Source organism: Phalacrocorax aristotelis, chromosome 1, assembly GCF_949628215.1.
Source record: "Phalacrocorax aristotelis chromosome 1, bGulAri2.1, whole genome shotgun sequence".
Lineage (NCBI taxonomy): Eukaryota > Metazoa > Chordata > Aves > Suliformes > Phalacrocoracidae > Phalacrocorax > Phalacrocorax aristotelis.
Genome location: NC_134276.1, coordinates 161,104,059 through 161,123,576, shown reverse-complemented (window position 1 = coordinate 161,123,576; position 19,518 = coordinate 161,104,059). Strand labels below are relative to the sequence as shown.

The window sequence follows — 19,518 nt, the reverse complement described above, 5'->3', positions numbered from 1 at the left end:
GCATGAGCAGAAGAAAACCTTCACGTTCCTCTCCAGGGTGAGCGCGTGCTTCAACTCCTAGATACACTCCCTGCCTCTTGAAATTAATTCAACATCCCTGTGGCTTGGGCAAAAATAACTAGAATGAATGATCGGGCTGTGCCGGCCCTGCTGCAGATTGCCTGGTAGACAGAGCCCTCTGCAGGAATAAAAAAGGTAAGAGACTGAGACAGCACCAGTGTTTACTAGAAGACACCCAAAAGGTGACAGATAAAATAGCAATAGCTTATCACATCCTTTAACCCTACAGGTGTAACTGTCTCTAGTGAGTCTCTGGTATATGCCTCTGTGCTGTTCCCAGATCACAGTATTACAGCTCCCTGCACCTTTCCTCTTGTCTCATTAACTACTCCCTCCCATGCTGCCCAACAGCTGCCTGCCTGCATTTTGGGTGCAGTGCAGAGCTGCGGTGGTGCTCAGGCTGCTTTGCTAGGCATAGGAACATGACACTCTTATCTCACATCCTCTGCTTTATCACAAAAATAATCACATTACCCTGAGTTTTGGGGCTTGTTTCAAGCACTTTTATTTCTTTCTTTACACAAGAGACAAAAACACCCAGACTCCAGATGAAACTAATGTGTGAAGATGGGAATGCCTCTGTGCGTACGTGTGCGCTTGTGCCTGTGGTGTGTATGCATATGCACCTCCAGTTTTTCCCTTTCAGATACAAAGTCCAGGCCTCTGTGGTGGTACAAGGAAGCAACCTTTGCTGGGAAGCCATCAGCCAGGAGGAGAGCTAGTGTTTGGGTTTCTTCCCTAGGGAGACCTGTGGTGGTCCCTGAGTCTCAAAACAGAAAGACCAAAGACCAAGAGCCACTTATCTGGTCCCACAGCCTCTCTGCACTCTGTTACCCCTTATCTCCCCAGCCAACATCTTTAACTTTCTAAAACCTATGACTCAGTTACAGAGAAGGGACTTCCCAGATTACAGCTCTCATAACTATAGGAAGAGGTAGAGAGTGCTCTCTTTTGAACACAGGGCTTCTGGTCTTAAATATTGGTGGCTGTGGCCCCTTCTCCACAACCACTACACATCTGTTTGTGGAAGAGAAACCACTGGGGCTTTTCTGCTCTGCAAATGACTGAACAATTATTGGCTGCTCCAAGAGCATCTACATGGTTCCTCACAGGAAAATACCCAGGCCTGATTTGATGGCGGTGGGAGCTGGAGACATTCTTGAGACATTCTTTTCTCCTCTTAGATCCTGTCCTACATGCCTGGGGCTATATGGGAGAACCCAAAGGCCAGCTGCTGTTAAGCCTTTACATTTGGACCTGGGAAATGCCATGCCCATGGTTCTGACAGTCCTCAGTGGATTGCACCCTGCGCCTCTGCCTTCAGTTTGGAAAGGGAAGAAGCAAATCTGGCAAGTTGCCCTGTCAATCATCTTCCTGCCAAGTGGGAGGCAGAGGGAACCAACACTCCCAAAATTCTTCACTGGAAGAGCCCAGCATAGGAGGGAAGCTGTCCAACAACTCCATCTTCCTGCTGCCAGTGACCAGGTTGGGGCTCAGTTTTTGCTGGCAATCTTTTTCTTACGGGCAGAGACCAGATCATAGAAAGGATTTTGTGTGATGCTGGTCCTGGAAATAAAAGGAAATGGGAGCAAAATAAGAGATTTAATGCTGGTAAGCAGCACAAGCAACCTGACTGATCTTGCATGCCATTCACCAAAATGTAGGACTGTAGATCTGCAGACCTACAGCAGAGAATTTAGATAGAGATTCTCTAGAAGGGACCCTGAGGTTCTCTGAAGTCAAGAGGTACCATAGCTGCTAAACTGCAAACATTTCTTTCCACCCCCTTTTTCAAGCTCTAGTAGCGAAATAAACTGCATGACCATTTGTGCCTGGGGCTGAACAAAGGCAAGCTCAGGCCTCCAGTTCTGGTCTCCTCACCGTATTGCCTCAATCCACTCATCACGTTCTGCTGGTGTGGCTGCTGAGATCTTGTAGGACTGATGTTTGCCTTCAACTACCTTCCCATCCCCATCTGTTTTGCAGGCTTTGATCTTCTGCCCTTTGCAGTTGGGATTGAAGAGCTCAAAGCAGTTCTGTCAGAAAGGAAATAAAATGGAGCAGTAGGGGAGGACAGGGTGGACCAAGGAGACTATGCTGCCTTCAACCATGGGTGACAGGTTCAGAGAGCTTCCAAAGGGGAGGAGAGCATTCTGTCTCTGAAACACAACAGAGTGTTTCCTTCCCCACCCCAAGAATCCCCCTAAGAGTCAGATGTCCCTGCCACCCCTCTTAGGAAAATACATCTCTCTTGTGAAGAAGTGGACACTAACACAAGCATTATGGAGAGATGGAGCATCAACAGTTATCAGAAAACACCTTCTGGGGTCTGCCATTCTGCTCCACTCATGAAGATATCTGCCCCTTTTAAGTTGATGCAACATCCTCTCTTCTGTCTGCCATGACACAGTTAGAAGGCACTTTTCCCAGAGTCATGACACAACAAAGAGTGGGTATCCACAAAAGATACACAGACAAAGAGTGTCACTTCCTCTGGAAGTTTCCTGACAACACAGCACTGTCTGGTCTACATGTGCTGTAAATCATTTTGGAGAGTCCTGGGGACAGAAATTAAGCCCACATCTCCTGGTGCAAAATAAGTATGGAGTCAACTGTGTGCACTCATCTCTGCCCCCCTAAACACACACATGTGTGAAAATATACAATGCAGCCAGGCAAAGAACAGCTCTCCATTCACACCAGGTCTTCCTTGGTAAAATACAAACATATTTACATACCATCATATTTAGATGGGGGGGCAAGGCAATCTGGAATGGCACCTTCCCTCTGATAATCATGGTAAGAGTAGGGTGTGTGCACCCTCTCTTCCCTCTGACCACTTGAAAAGTTGCATTGGCAGAGTACCAATCAATGGATACTTACTGGCTTTTTGGGATCATCCACCTTCCGGACTGATAGGTTCTCCAGGGGGATGATGCCCAGAGGCTCTTTGTCCTGAAGGCAAAGAAACATTTAAAACCTAACATGCCACATGCCACATCTATGCCACTATTTAAAGCCATTCTGATTTCCCTCACATGTGCCTTTGTGGTGGTGATACACCTGGGGAGACCCCCTCCATTTACAGAAGGGGGAGCTTAGTTAACAGGAGATCACAGCAATAGCTGCAGTGTCCAGCCTCTCTCCTCCTCAAGACAAGGGGTGAGGAAACAGCATAGGCGAGAAGGGAGGTCTGAGTTCAGTCTGGGAGCATAGGATAGAAGGGATCTCCCTGGCCCCTCAGAGGCTTAAAACCACCCAGGACAGTTTTCCAACCAGGAGTTAAGCCTTTACCGTGGTATATTCAAAGTAGTATAGGCAGTTATCAGTCAGAATGAACCAACGGCGTTTCCAGGTTTTCACACGTCCTCCTAAAGGCAGTGAGGTTCAAAAGCCATTAGTCACACATTTTGCTGTACTATCCACCACCACCTCCCCAAGCGCCAGACATGCACACACAGACATACCCTCCCAGCTCTCCCCGTAGATCAGCCCCAAGGGGGCAACCATGGTGCTCACCGCTGACGTGAACCCATATGGTGGACACGCACACACAGGGAGCCAATTTTGCTCTGGTGGGGCTGGGAATGGGGAGGGGTGAGGGATATCTTTTTGAGTCCCTTTTCGAGCAGACAGAGACTGCAAGAGCTGGGAGGAGAGAGCAGGTGGCTTGTTTCAACAGCAGGTGTCAGCCTCTCCCCACCGCAGCAGATGGGAAGAAAGGACAGTGGAGGTGCTGGTGGGTTCCTGGGGGTGATTTGTGATGGGAGGCAGGCAGGTGGGGAATTCAGAGGAACTAGGGGAATCCTCCCCCTTACCTAGTTTCAGGAGCCAGCCCTCACGGTTAGGGTTGAAGAAAGTATGTGTAAGATCATTCCCATCATCTTCTGGTATGGAGAATGGCTCATTTTTTATGCTCTCAAACAGATTCTGCCCCAGAGCATTGGTGGGGGGAAGAGAGAAGGAAAGGGAAAGAAAGAAATACAGATTTCTGACAAAGCTTGTACACAAATCTTGTAGGTCCATCTGGTTCATCTCTGTTTCCACAGGGGCAGGTGGGTGAATTGGGAGGGGAGCAGGCAGTGAGCACTGGGGGTACAACAGCCCTCAGTCTGTTACACCTCATGGGGTTTCAGGGGGAATCACCAGCTCTTTTCTGCATCCTGTGTCAAAAAAAGAGACCCAATTTGGAAAGCCACAGACACAAAAGTGTGCACCCATATCAAGAGAGGCTGCAGTGACCAAACACAGCATGCCACATGCGTGCCACTGTGGGTAGTACTAAGGTACTTGGTGGTGACACGACACGGCAGAGACTGCAGCACAATTTAGGCCCTGGGTTGGTGGGGCAAAACACTGCTGAGAAGTCATATGTGGAGACCAACACACACATCTACATGACCACAAGGAGGCACATTTCATAGAACCAAGGCTTTTGCACTGAGGGACACACAGTGTGACATTCATAATAGCAGAGTGACAGGGGAGCAGGTTACTAGCTATTAAGGGGTACAGAAATGTTACTCACATCATTGGATTTGCCATCATTTATTACACAAATCCTAAGCCAAGAAAAAAAATAAAGAAACTACAGGATCCTGTGACTTCCCTCAAAATTGCCTGAAAGAAGTGACACTCTGGAGAAAAATCTAAAGCCTTTACCCGGATGGGATGCTGCTCAGCAAACTCAAGTGTGGGATGTAGGCAGCCTTTTTGACACAAGACACAAGTTATTCTCCCCAGGTTGGCTGGGTGAGGCTGCCCACCCCTACCTTGCCTCAGGGCAGGTCTCATGCCTGCTAAGCCTTTGGGAAAACAGTAGCTCCAGCTTTGCTAACAGGTGCATCCTCTTTCTCTGTCTCCCATGCTCTGTGCCTTCATCCTCTGGGATCAGAGACACCATGGACCTGCTGAGAGCTTTACAGATGCTGGAAGAGACCCTGACACTCATTTGGGGCTTGTTGGTTCTACTCATTCAAAGGTATATCCTGGCGTAAGAGAGGTCAGGCACTGGTGTCCTGACTGATGTGAACACTGGAGTCAGCTGACACATTTAGGTATGAACAAGGGAAAGGGATTAATAATCGGGGCCATGGTGATATTGTCTCACACACTGAGAGACACATAAGAAAGAGACAATCCGCTTGGGGGGCTAGGGCTTTCAAAGCTGGCCAAAAGAGCCAGGTGCCCAGCTACATCCCACAAAGATGGGTACCCCATTCACACAGCCTCAATACCTATATAGCACACAGACCTCTGCAGCTCTTGTCTTCCTCTCTCACACAGAGTATCTGTTCCTCTCTCACACAGACACTCTTAAAAGCACAAACTTTCTTAAACCAATATTGCTATTCCCTGAATGTCTCCAGCCTCTCTTGCTCCACATCACCACCACCAAGCATCTGTGGAGCCCCTCTCCAAAGCAATTTCCATGTTTTCCAGTTTTGCTTTTGTACATACTGCCCTCTTTCCTTGTACAGCCCTTCCACTTGCATGGCAGGTCAGTAGGCCTGTATTACACTGAAACCTGTGGAGCTTAGCTTCTCAGTGGACACCAAGCCAGAGAGAAAAGAGGGACTGATGAGAAAATGGGAGGTCGTCTTACCTTCAAAAGCTCTTCTGGCAGGTCCCCTCCATTGTCAATGCCTCTGTTGATGGATACAAACGTTTCAAAGGGGGGTTTGTCTTTCACATTGGGGTTGTGCAGGCTGGTGTTAAGCATGATGATAGAGAAGGAGAGTATGTAACAGGTATCTGGCAATGAGAAAGAAAACCAGGATGGGTGGCACTTGTCTTAGAGGGCAGATCAATCCACACCCTAACAGGTGGCTTGGTTTCCAGTCACTGGAGAACAGTGTCATTGTCTCAGCTGTAGGAGGAAAAGGGAGATGTCCCCTGTGCTATGAGAAAGAGGGACAGAGTTCATCTCCTATGATGGAGGAATTCCATCCTCTCAGGGTAATGGGTCAAGTTGGGTAGATCCAGTCAATAATGGCTCTCCCAGAAGGGAAGTTTCTACAGACCCATGTCTGTCAGTGCTATCCTTGCTGTGATGAAGTATACCTCATGTGGGACTGGGAGCACTTCTCAAATCTATTGCCCATAGGGATGGACTGGAGCACAGTAGCAAAAGGGGGACTGAAGACTCTCAGCCTATTGAAAAATTTCACAGGAACTAGGCTGCCTCCTTCAGCTTAAGGGAAATATCCACACTTCCATGTGATCCCCTCTGTGCTTTGTGAATGGAAAAGGAAGGCTCCTCTCTTTATTAAAGAGTGGAGCTCAGCTTTATAGACATTCTTCGCCCCATAACTACCTGTGGACTGGAATACTCCAGGGTTACACTTGCAGTACCAGTTGGCAAAGGCCTCCATCATCCGGTCAATCTTCTGTGCTTCCCCAGGCAGCCGGAAGCTCCATAGGAACTGTCTATCAGGAGCAGCATGCCAGAGAGTTAGTCATATTGGGTGCAAGGGACATTATCCCTTCCCTCAACCCATGGGACACCATGAAAATAAAAGAAGTCATCCCATCACACTGGGGTACAACACAGTGCATGAAGCAGGAGCTCTGCTCCTCTCTAGAAATTGCCTGGGCTCATCAGCCTCAAACAGCATAAAAGCAGGAAGCAGAACTAAGCACCCTGGAAATCATGGCTCCTCTTCCCTAATGAGTGCCCTGCAAGACAGCAGAGACCTCAAGGGAAAGCATCCTGCCAGGAGGCCGGCCTGTAAGAAAACAAGATGCCCTAAGACAGAGTCACTTTGTCACTGTAACAGGCACTGTGAACAGACATGTTTCCTGATGCAAAAAATAACTTGCCACATCCCCCCATCCACCGAAGCCAGAGTGACCCACTTTGCCTTTTCCATCTTCTCTGCACATGGCCAGCCCAGTCAAGCAGCTATGAAGGAATTCTCCCAGGAAAAGGTGTTAGCACCTCACAGAGCAACAGCCTTGGAGCCAACAAACACAGCAGAGCCTTGGGAAGCCCCATTTCTCCCAATAGGGCTTCACAACCTTCCTGGGTGGTAAGACCTGGTGGCTGAGCAGGCTCCTGCTCCACCCCCTGCATTCTGCATGCTCACTCACCTCAGTGCCTGCACCAGGTTGAGGTTGGCAAACTGGTGACATGCCACAAAGGCTTGGAGGATCTGAATGTTTGTAGGGTCCCTGGGAGAGGACAGAGGTAAAGGTCAGAAGAGAGCTTTGACCCTGCCCAGTTTGGATGTCCCTTGGTGTGACAACATGCACCTGGCTCCATCCCAGCCTCCACTTCCCTCTGATCAACAAGAAGCCAAGATGAACACTCTTATTTGGGAAGACTGACCCCATTACAGGTAGGAGGAAAGGTAGCCCATACAGCCAGCCTTAGCCATACTCCAAAGCCTCTCTGTACTTCCCACCCAGCACACTGCAATTTGAGGCATGTTCAGTCTTGGCACCTGACTGAGGTGTGCCAGGGGTATTCTAAAATGGTAGTTGAGAGGGGCCAAGCAGGACAGGGCCTCCAAAGGCCTTCCTCATCCTGGTGGGTTGCTCACCTCCCACCCAGGTAATCCCCAATGGCTGTCTTGTTCAGGCCTTCACCCTTGTGGAGGAATCTGGCAATCTCCTGCAGGTCTGAGGACAATACCTGGTGCTCAATCAGATACTGGATCCCCTGGGGGAGGACAAGCAAGACAGTGAAGTAAGACAGCTCTGTGGACTGATGAGAAAGTAGGACCCCAACACCCTGATATCAACCTTCCTTGGCTTTGATGATGTTGCCTCCCTGTTACTCCCCAGCCCCTTTATGGGAGACATCAGCCATGTTCCCACCCTTATTCCATCCCTTTTCATCTACCATGGTGGGTCAGTCCCACTTCCATTTCACCCTAGATTTGGAGAAATGTTTCACTGGGATGGAAACCCAAGCAAACAAAAAAAAAGACAATATAGGTTAAAAGTCCAAAGAGGCAAAGTCAAAATAGTTAATTTTAACATTTCAATCAAAATATCTTAGTGTTCTGTTCCTAAACGTAATTTTTTCCAAACTAAATTAAAGAAAAAATTGTTTGTTTAAAAGAAGACATAATAAAAAAGTTCTCAGGCAAAAATATGGACTTGAGACAACCCAAAATTATTTTTTCCTAAGTTTTCTTCTATGCCACAGAACAGAGGAGTCTGCAATCTTTTCAGCTCCATCCTCCCCAGCCAGTAAGGATGAAATACGTTTGTTAAGGAATATAGAGGGTCTGAGTTGAGCTATGCAAAGAGTTAACATCCTATTTTAGAGTGAATTTCATTACTTTCAAAGTCACAGGATGTTAAGGCTTTGTTCGGATTCTTAACAATATCCAAAACCACTGCAACTCTCCAGACCACATTGCAATTTTCCTCACAAAATACAACAAAGGAATGAAAATTGTTTTAGATCCATCAAAATGTTCTACTTCAACAGAATCATTTTACTTTGCCTTGTAATATGTAAGAAACTATTTCTAAAATGCCCCAAAGAAAAAGCAGTTTCAACAGAAGAAATTGAAATATTAGTGAGATTTTTCCACACTATTTTCCCTCCTTTTACTCCAAATGAAATTTTGGTAAGATCATTTTAATTTTGCAAAGCATTGCGATGATGATGGGGCTCCATTTTCCAGAAGAAAATGTTTCTCCCAAAAGGTTTTGTTCAGCCAGACTCCTAATGCTTACCTCCTCTAGCCTCCTGAACTTGCCCTGAGATCTTGGAGATAGGAATTCATTTAAAGTCTCAGCACTGCATGGAGAAAGTATAACCTTAGCAAGGAGGGACAAAGGAAGTCCCTTGAACTGCAGCACCCCTCAGCCTGTGGCATGTAGGAAAAGCACTAAACAGAGATCTGCATAATACAGGCGCATAGTATAACATTTCAACCAGGCTGATTGGCATAGAACTAATAAAGCTAAACTGGTTTGGGGTCAGAACTGGTTCATGTATTTCTGCACAGCGTGGCACAACGCCACAGAGGTAGATGCCTCTGGGGTCTCAAATCAAGGACAGACAGAAAGACAAAATGAAACCTGCTCTCAGGCAGGCTGTAAGTACTGATATCACTGCTCTGAGATGGCTCCCATAAGCAGAGGGATGTCCAGGAGACTGGCAAGCACTCCAGTGTCCAGGTGTGGACACTGGGGAAGGCATCTTGAGGGTCTCAGCAGCGCAGAGGAGGAGGCATGAAATATTGTCTCTCAGACCAGTAGCCACCCAAGGCGCTAGCTGTGGGGGCTAGCTCATCATCAGCAATCGTTTAATTGCAGCTTGTGGTTTTCCTTACAGAGCTCAAAAAAATAGTCCACCAGTGAGAAGGAAGGAAGAGGAAACTATCTTTATCACATATTCTCTACTTAATCATGATGATTTTAGAGCTTTCTGCAGAGGGCTGATGGCTATGGAGCCTGGACCCTACTGGTCAGAGTCCCAGAGAGTGGAAAACCTGGATTCATCCTACAGTCTGACTAGCACCATCAAAACGAAAACTATTTCCAAAATGACAGCGCATCTTGTCCTTTTCTGTTCTAAATGAGCCAAGGAACCTGACACACTCTCAAAACTTCTCATCACCTTCTTAATTCATCCTCCTCCATAACACCATGGCCAATTCTTAGTCTCTCAAAGGCAAGAAGAACTGGTCTGAAGGAGATTTGGCTCTCTTGACACAATGGCAGTGTTAAACCATCCTTCCTTTATTTCTTTTAGTTTTGGATTTCATATGATGGGATGGCCTATAGTCACACAATGTGGGGAGGCAACACATCTTGATCACATCAGAAGACCTTATTCAAGGACAGGGTGGAGGGTGCTACTAACTGGAGCCTTAGTGAGGTAGGAAACCAGCCCTGCAGTCCTATGCTGTAGTTCCTTTAACATGGGTGGCTGCAAATGGACCAGTAGCCAAGAGAAGGTCTCTTCCCAGCTTTTTCCTCACAGGCAGAATGAGCAAATCCTACCTTTGCAGGGTCCATGTTGAATTTCTTCCGGCCCAGGGACAGAAGTTTATCCCGCTGTGATAGTTTGCTGCAAACACAAAGAAGGAGGAAAGTCAAACTTAGAATAAAGGCCACGTTTCAATTCAATCACAAGGTAACTCATATCTCAAGGACAAGTATCTGATTATCCAGGAATAAAGAGAAATCTCAGAGGAGAGGAGGGTATTCCTGACCTCATTTCCCCGTCCTTGTTGTGATCCAAATCCCGTTCGTATTTTTGTTTTCTCAACATAAAGAGAGAGACTATATAAACAAGGGAATACCCATCTTGTCCCACTTGCCTGGTCTGCTCCCCAGGATTACTGTCTGCCCCTGGCCTCTCCTCTGCATTTTGGAAGCACTCAATCTCTGCAAACACTTCAGCAATCTCTTCCTTCAGCTTCTGCAAAAGAAATATCAGGACGATGAAGGTCATGGAGGGAAAAACAGCAGACACATACAGACCATGTCTTACTTCTTCCCTCAATCATAGGAAAAGGACAGGTCAGATGGTCATGACCAGCCAAGGATATCTATGAAATGGGCACTGGTCTGGGGTGATCCTGCAGGATTCCAGATGAAAACAGTGGGAGAGAGGGACAGAAGGATGTTCTCATGTCTGTTGTCAATCAAAGCTGGAAAATCAAGCTTAACCAGCGTGGAGAGTGTCAGAGAATTCACCCCAGTGTTGATTTCAGTTCCTCAAACAATGCCAGATGTGAGACTCCTTCCATCATGCCCATTTCCTTCTAGCTTTTATTTTGCATAGCCCTGCTACATATCCAGGAAAGAGGAAGTGGAAACAGTAACTGTGAGGTCAATATGAACCTGAAGTGGCCACACTGTGAAACACAGCATTTTTGATGTACCTATCATTCAAATACCATTGAGCAGATACCTGTCTTTGGGTGGAGAAAGAAGAGGGGAGGAGTAAAAGAAGAGTAATCACTGCCAAATTTAAAAAATCAATTGCAGAATTCAGTTTCCTTTAGGTCCATGACAGACCATGGCCTTCTTGGCTGGATATTCTGCGTTACCAAGGAAATGAAGATGTCTATATCTCCTTGCTTCCATGCTGCCATTATGGTCCTCCTCAGAGCCAGAGTGCATCACAGCTCTCTTCCAGCAATCACCCAGATTCTTCCCCATGAAAAGCAGAATAGGTGGGGGAAGAAGGGTTGTTCTATGACAGATCTTGCCTCAACAAGGAGTGAGGATGTGGCTGCAGTATTTGCCCAGATAGAGAAACTGAAATACTCCAATGTGGCATAATTTAGAAGAGCTTCTGGATTTCAGTTTTGCTCTGGCCTTCATTCTGCTTCATCAGTCTCCAGAGCTGGGAGTGTTCCTTTCTAAGCTTTAGGTATTGCACAAATGTAACAAAGCCATGATCTTAGCTCCTGAATTTAAAATAATTATCAGTTTTGTTATTTTATTCACTGCTATCTTTTGGCAGTGCAACTGGCAAGCCTAAACCCATCCTCTCCCCTCCTTCCTCTCCCCCCACCAGACACTCCCCAAAGTCTTTGTGTTAAAGGGTATTATTAGATACTTTCTGAAGAAATCCACCTGGGAAAATGTCTCTAGTTCTGGGTACTCTTTCACCTAAACTCATCCCACTCCATCGGACAACACATACCCCATTGGTTAAGGGCTTTGGGATTTAGAGTATGGGTCTGTGTAGTTTAGCAGCTTTTCTCTGTCCATTATGGGTAAAAAAAGTAGTATTCCTATTCCAGTATCCTGCCTCTTACAGTGCCCATTGACTACTCTGAAAATTGAAGAGATAAGAACCACACACAATCAAACCACATGTACATACATTCATAGCCTGTTTTGCAAGAAGGGACAAGACATCATTCTGTTTTGCAGCAGAGATGGTGAGTCTGGAAGCCTGAGAAGTCATAGGTAGTTTGGCTTAATCCTTTACACAAGGAAAGATTGCACCTATTCCCCAGGCATCTGGACATCTTCATGTTATGGAAAATCAGTGCAAGTCCAATGATCCAGTGCAATAAGATCTCTCAAATAGGACACCACATTCCATGGCGGTGGAGGCAGAACAAAATAGAAAGTGTACGGCACCATGCATGACTGCCATACAATATTACTGACTGATTTTGAATCTGTCATTTTCACATATTTTTGGAGCCAGTGGATAAATGTTTGGGTCTTCTAAAAGAAAAGAAGAAAAGCAAGTTCAACCACAGAAACTTGTGTGGAAGATCCTGCCATCACACCTCTCTGAAGAGACAAGATCCTTCATGGAGGACTTGTTAGAGGTCTACAAACCAAACAAAAGTTTGAGAAACACAGGGGGATGCAGCAGGTAACTAGCACTGATATGACATTAGCAGCTAATCAGTAATTAAAAATAATCATAAATGCTGAGCCAGATCCCTGTCAGTATGCCTTAGTAAAGTCATACTCATTTCCTTAATCCTAAATATGCAGTCCCAGTTCACCCCTGCTAATGAGCTGAGCAGCCTTTCTCAAATATCCCATTAGGATAGTTGATGACTCCTGCAGCAGAGTGTACCACAGATTGGATGGACACTAGTGGCAAATATGCCAGGGCAGCCTGAAGTTCAGAATTCAAGTTGGATCATGCCAGAGCAAATGTCTCCTGTGCAGGAGGACTTCTGCATAGCCTAGACTGTTATGTGAAGACACTCCTTGTTGAAGACAGTTTTGAGAAGGCTAGGCAGACAGACGGAACAGGATGGTCCTTACCTTAATGTCCTCCAAAAGCTCCTGCCTGTGCTGCCTGATTGTCTCTATTTCAGCCTCTTCAGCCTTACTTAAGTCAGTTGACCCTGCAAGAACAAAGATGTTTGTGAGAGTAGTACTGGGGCCAACATATCACAGGAAAAGCAGCCTCATCATCACAGTACCTATCCTTTACTAGGGTCATGCCACAGCAACTCCGATTTCTGTGTTTCAGCATCTATGTTCCCTGCTGTTGCTGCCACTGCACCTCAGCTTTGCCCTGCAAATGGTTCTCAATTCAGAGCGAGCAGCACAGACCCATATACCCCTCTGAGCAGCCAGCTGCTGTGCTGGTAGCCCTTTCATCTAACACTGCAGCAACCCACCCCGCCTACTCAACCAATTTGGCTCACTGTGAGCACAATGAAGAGGTCTTACCAAGTGCTCTTTGGTGGTTTTATGTCAGTCATCTTCATGTACTGAAAAGCCGTGACCTAAATACTTCATCTACATCTAAACATCCCATGAAGAGCTACTGGCTTCATGGACTGATCCACCACAACTAGAGTCAGAAATGGCTTAAGAGAGAGAATCAAGGTTTTTCAAGTCTGAGGGCAAGATCTGGGGGGGAGGATGAAAACCTTGCTGAAGAAGGACTATCTGTGGGAGGCTGCTGTTATGTGGACCACAGACAATGCAGAAATACAAGTAGGTTTTCTTGTAATGTACAGGAAGTTAAACAGATACCAGCAGAGCCAAGGCAACCACAAAATTATTCATAAGACCTAGAAGAATTGGGGTGACGGCACGGTTGCTAAATATAATCCAGGTGAAGCAGGACCTCTTCAGCAAGGAGAAGGGGGATACTGCAGCCCTAGAGAGGCAAAGCAGGTGGCGAGCCCCAGGAAAAAACAGGGGGCTCACACAAGCACTGGAGATCCTGGGAGGTCACTGCAGAACTTGCAGACAAGGTCCTTGGTGCACCTAAACACTGTGAGACAAAGCTTCCCCAGGAAGCCAAGTCAGGTCACTGGATGCCCAGCTCCACTGTTTCATAAACCAAAATCCCCTGGGCCTCCCGTCTTCCTGGAAAAAGGGGAAGTGGTGCCAGCTGCCCTGGAAATTCTCTTAATGTGGATCTCACATGCAAAACAACTGCTATAAATATAAATGGGGAAAAAAAGGGGTAGGAACCAACCAAGAAGGAAAAGGGGACAAGTGCAGTCATCTCAGAGCCCATATGCTTCTTTCCTATCATGGTCACAACAGCTCAGAGAGACCTGCCTTCCACAATCCTAATGTTTCCCCCATCCTCCCAGCTGGTTGGATTTTCATATGCTAAGTCTGTCCCATTACTTTTCTCAGACTGCAGCATCACTCTTGTCACTCCTTCCACTGTTTTCAAGCATTGCATTCCCTGGGGAGAGGGTGCTGAGCCTCTGGAAGGAAAGCACTGGGCAAGGAGCCAGCATGAAGCCAGGGCTGGGAAAGACCCAGTCCCCTCCCAGCTCTGAAAGCAGCCCGGTGAAGAGCTGAAAGCAGCTGACTGCTCAAGCCGGTCAAGAGAGGAGGAAAACCTGTGGCATCCAGTACCTCACAACAGCCGAATCTGTATGTGAGGGGAAAACAAACAATTAAATAAACAAGCAAGTGACAAAGCAAACAAATGAAAACCAACCAACCAACCAGAAACAACAATAAAAGTCTCCATGCAGTGGCTTTGCTGCTTGTTAGGTGGGTTGCTGACTTCCCCTTGAATGTCAGCCCTGTGCCTGTGAGCAGTGGCTGGGTCTTTCAGCTTACTTATGTCTCCCACTGTTCTGGCATCTGCAGGAGATGAGGCCAGCATCTCAGTCTCCCCAGCTTTATCCCTCTCACCCCTATAGGGGCTGGTAATTGTGGAATCACTGGGGTGATTCCTTGACAAATTACTACTAAGACCCTTTGTCCTGTACTTCTTTCCACAAAAGCACCATAGCAGGACATACCTGAGGAACCCCCCCTTCCCCCACCCCATCAGCAAAGTCTGTGGTGTGGCTGGTTGCTTTGCTTCAGTTGTTCTGTGTCTACTGAAGCAGCCTAATGCTTCTCAAAGAGACACAAGGCTCCCAGAGGACACGATCTCACCCATACGACCCCCACCAAGACTAAATAATTCAGTCCCCCTTTCTCCTGAACGTTGGAAAACCCCAACTCCCAACCTGCCCAGTTTGTCAGAATGAGAAAAATGTGGGAAGGATTGTGCATGTAGGGAGGGTGAGGGATGAAAAAGCATATGAGTCATGGAGAAGGGGAGGGAATCAAGGGATAAAAAAAAATCAGGAAGGGGTGACATAGTAAGGAAAAAAATAGATGGATCAAACTTTCAGAGCAATTTAGACTGAGCTGCAGAGAGGGTCCTTGTAAGGTTTCCTAAGTTTACTAAACAGTTTAAGTCCTTGATTGCCTTGGAAAATAATCCTGAGGTCAGTGCCTGCATATTACTCTGCTTCCCAAAAAGAAGGCCTAATGCTATGCTCAAGGCTGCTTTGAGGCCATTCATCAATATTATTGCACACACTGGGGTCTACAGTTAGGGGAAGTGAACACAAAAGGCTTGTTTGGGGAACCATCCACCAAAAGGCAGTGAAGGCAGCAGAGGCAGCTGGGCAAGCAGCAGATGAGATAATGAGAGCAGACTTCTTTGCCTTTCCTTCCCTCTTCATGATGAGAATGAGCCGAGGCAGCAGGAGAGGGACACTTAGCGTTCATTGCCACCAGACGCTTGCAATGGCAGAGGAAATTCATCCCTGCACCAGGGGACTGAGGAACAGCTTCAGCCTCGTCTAAGTCCTCAGTACCACCATGTTCCACTTCCCTCTAGGGCTAGGCCAGGTCACAGATGAAGCATAGCCCTGGTCAGGGTTCTCTGCACACGGGGAAATTTCACTCTGATGAACACCCCACGACAACACCCGCAGGTTTCAGGGGGATGCTGTCAGCCAAACCAACGCCAAGGTCTTCCAGTTCAGACACAAGACAAAAAACAGGCTTGCATCTTCTCCAGAGGGGACACAAAGTTGCTACTTGGAATTTATTTTCAGACAGCAAATGTTGAAACAAAAGCACATGAGCATCACATTTGTGGGGCTTACACCTACTTTTGAGGTTGCTTCCCCACTCTCAGGGCAGACCCAGATAGAAGGACCTGCCAGTTCTTCATGAATTGCGCAGGCTTGTATTTTTAGTGCTGTCACTCAAAACAGAGCACAAACTTCAATTCCAGTTGTGGTGACTTATGCCTTCAGCCTCCCCATCTGGAGGGCCAGTCAGAGTTACCCAAAAGTCTGGGTAGTCGTGTGACCAGCAGAGAGTACTGTGTTTGCTGGTCTCATTTCCCATTGCAAAGGGCAGCGCAGAGCCATCCAGGTGCTAAGCAAAGCTTTCAACCCCAAACAAAAATATATGAACAGGAAGATAGCTTTTGGAGAACAGAGATAAGTGGGAAGTGACTACCCAGAAGAGCTGGAAGGATGGACTGCAGAAACAGTGGGGGAAGGTTATGAAGAATGACTGCATCTGTAGCACTGTTACAGACCACCCACGTGCTACCCACCCACCGTGTAAGAGCAGAGGTTCAGCTGGCCCATTTGCAAGGCAATGCAGGGCTCTGAGTGTGGCTGCTACAGTGTTTGGGCACCTCCACCCATGGCAACAGACAAGCAGGGCAACCTGATGGGCACCTTCTGCCTGGATGAGGCTGTGTAGTGAAAGAATTTCACCTGAAACTCCTTTTTTTTTTTGATATGGCTGCTGTATTATCTCCGGGGGAGACCACCACCTCCCCAGCCAGGTACCAGACTGATACCAGGCAGATAACAGGAAGACTTCCACCTCCTCAATTCCCTCCAGCCCAATCTGTCCAGCTTGTGTCAGAAGAAATTCAACATGGACCTCACACAGGTTTTATTTGTACATTACAGCTATGAGAGAAAAGGTATGAAGAAGAATTTATGTTGTTTCCTGGTCCCCTTAACCCACATGATAACTTACAGCAATCAGGATAGCTTCCAGCCACTTTCACCTATGGCTCTCACCTCACACATTCTAGCACATGATGCCACAGTACCAGTCTGCACTCCCATGCTCAGGCATTTGGCATACTGGCTCTGTGGCCTCACCCAGACAGTCGCTAGAGGGTCCTAAGGAAGCTAGAAGACGACATCCACTGCAGGGAGAGCAGCCTCCCCACAGACATAGGTCTCATCTGCACACAGCTGTGGCAGAGAGGTACCTAACAGGACCATTGTCTCCAGGTAGGAGTGACTCCAGGAAAACGTATACATGCACCTCTTACCTTCAGGAAAATCACACCACAACTGAGCAACTTTAAATACATTTAGTGCTCTCAAGCTCACTGGAAAACTACATCTGGTGGCAGCCTTAGCTCCTAAGGTAGAGCAGCATCAAACAAACCCAATTTCCCACCCACCTGTGAAGTGACAGGCTGGGGCTGAGCAAAGACATCAGTCAGAACCAGCACATCTCTTTGGGCATTGCCTGTCTCCAGGCTCTGCCTCTAGCCAAAGCTGAGCAAATCCACATTATCCCTGAGCAGGATCTCATTCTACTATTGCAGTGTGTAACTTATGAGACAAAATTAACTCAGTAACACAACTTGAGTGAATGTGTCAGACCATCAGTTCTGAGAGCTGCAGGTTCTGTGGAAAGCACACTCTAAAATAAGTAGAAAACCATGAGGTACCCCCCCCCCCCCCCCGCCCCTTCTTTCTGCCCATCTTCTCCTGCATAAGCTTTGTCCACAGTTGCTTTCAGGTGGTGAGGGCTGGGTGAGCTGAAGACCCACTTTCACCAACATTCATAGCCACATGCTGGCAAGAGCTCAGCTCCCATAGGTCCCACCAAGTTTCCTGACAAGCAAGGCTGGTATGAGGGCTGAGCGTGCCCTTTCCTTGGCTACCCACCTAGGAGCTAAAAAGTGCAGAGCAGTTGTTGAAACTGGGCTCTGCTTTTTCCTTCCACTCTGTGCTCTATATCCTATACACAAAAGCCTGTGAAGACAGAATCAGGCACAGCAGGGCCATTGCAAGATAATCCCTTTTCTTCCCAGCCCTTGTTCTGCCTGTTCCCATTCTGCTCTCCCTATCTGCTGCCTTTGCACAGACACACACTCAGACCTTCCTCAGCCAGAGGCTAGAAATGGTCAGTCTGGCAGTATGCCTTTCCCTGCTGAATCCCAACACTTTATCCACCACCTGCAAAAGTAGGAAATAAAACCTGAGATCTTTCTCAGTTCCTCAGATGCGGCTTATCTTCCCCCCACCCCCTGCCACCACCCATCTGCCTTTTGAGATTACTTCAGGACCAGGCAGGCCCACCTGCAGGTCATTTTGAGTTGATAGAACCCAATACAGTCATTTACCTTTAACAGGGAAATAAGCAAGAGAGACCCCAGTACCAGAAGCCTTGCAAGCATGTTGCACTGGAATACCCAACTGCATAAGAGGCTCCACAAAGGCAAAGCAGCTCTGGGGGACTGTAGGGAAACACCACTGAGGAGACTGCAAGCCATGCCAGAGTTGCATGAAGAGAAGCAAAAGCTTATAGGTGCTCATCCCAAGTGTCACATATACCCCTGATGCCCCTGAGACTGTTCCCAGCTCAGCTCAGGATCACCAGCACAAGGAATCACAGCAGTAGACAATCTCAGCATGAAAGCCATTCAAATCAGTTGGAAAATTTCTCCTGATGTGAAAGGAGTTTGCTTATGGGACAGCAAGTAAAAAGAAAACCATACCTAATGCTGAAGGCTGACAAGCAATTAACTGCACCACTAGGGATCTTCCACCATCTCATTTCTCCAGCCACCAGCTGCAACATCCACTGTAGCTGCTGGGATTTCATTGTGTGCTCTGACCTGCCAAACTAAGTGCACAGCCCTCACAGAAAACAAAGCAAAAGACAGTCAAGGCTTACCAGCAGGACAAAAGTCCATCCTGAAGAGTGCAATATATTTTCAACAAAAGTGTTATTCCTCTTTGCCTTCTGCTTGTTCAGATGCTTCACAGAACTGAAACAACTTGGAGCCAATGACCAAGACAGTAGTGGGGGCGGGTTGCCCTGTGACTCCTCCCTTCCTCTCCTCGTCCCTCCGACCACAACTCATCAGCTTGCACTAGTGAAGGAAGCTGTATGTGCATACTGCTATGAACAGGGGCTCCTTGGCTACTTCTGAAATGCAAGTCCACAAATGCATTTCCATATTTCCATCCCAGCAGCTTTTTGGGGAGTCTCTGAACATGCATCTTTGTCTGAGGGGACTGAAATGAGCAGTGAGAGGCTGATAGTACTTTGGGCTTTTGTCTGAGATACTCCAAGGAAAGGATGAGGGCGGGGTGAGGGGAAGTTCTTGATTCAGAAAACCCATCTCATTTGGGAAATGGTTTCATTTTAAAGGAAAGATTCTTCCTGTGTTAATTCTGCAGGGGGGAGGGGGGGGAATGAATGCTCCAAAATTGGAGAATGGTTGATGGAGGCAAGAAGAGAGGCTTTTTCTTCTTTTCCAACCCTCACTGCCCGCTAAGTGACTTGTACTCTAGGTCTTGCTCCTTTTTTTCCATTAACAAACTGTTTTTCTGGGGAAGCCTTGTAAGTAAGGGTGGAGTGAACTAAAGAAGAATGAAGTCCTCTCTCAGGTTTAGCGATATTCCTGCTAGTGGGAGAGCTGGCATTAGCAGGACGGTTTTGAAGGCACTTGTGTTG

At 47.2% G+C, this 19,518-nt stretch overlaps 1 protein-coding gene across 1 annotated transcript; it reads right to left on the bottom strand.

Moving 5' to 3' along the window:
* Window positions 1-544: 544 nt before the first annotated feature.
* CYTH4 (cytohesin 4) lies at window positions 545-18,833 on the bottom strand. Its single transcript, XM_075076629.1, has 13 exons — window positions 18,733-18,833; window positions 12,781-12,863; window positions 10,350-10,450; window positions 10,030-10,096; window positions 7,605-7,723; window positions 7,153-7,233; window positions 6,377-6,489; window positions 5,666-5,814; window positions 3,879-3,990; window positions 3,355-3,431; window positions 2,944-3,015; window positions 1,942-2,096; window positions 545-1,626 (listed from the first exon to the last, which is right to left on the bottom strand). Exons 1-13 carry the CDS (start codon window positions 18,749-18,751, stop codon window positions 1,554-1,556), a joined length of 1,221 nt encoding a protein of 406 aa, XP_074932730.1. The 5' UTR covers window positions 18,752-18,833; the 3' UTR covers window positions 545-1,553.
* Window positions 18,834-19,518: the final 685 nt, after the last annotated feature.

What these genes read in the sequence shown, in the direction of transcription:
- CYTH4 (XM_075076629.1), bottom strand. An exon ending in GGGGATTACCTGGGTGGGAG is followed by an intron (nt 7,234 to 7,604) that starts GTGAGCAACCCA and finishes GTCCTCTCCCAG; the next exon opens with GGACCCTACAAACATTCAGA. An exon ending in AACCTGGTGCAGGCACTGAG is followed by an intron (nt 6,490 to 7,152) that starts GTGAGTGAGCAT and finishes TGCTCCTGATAG; the next exon opens with ACAGTTCCTATGGAGCTTCC.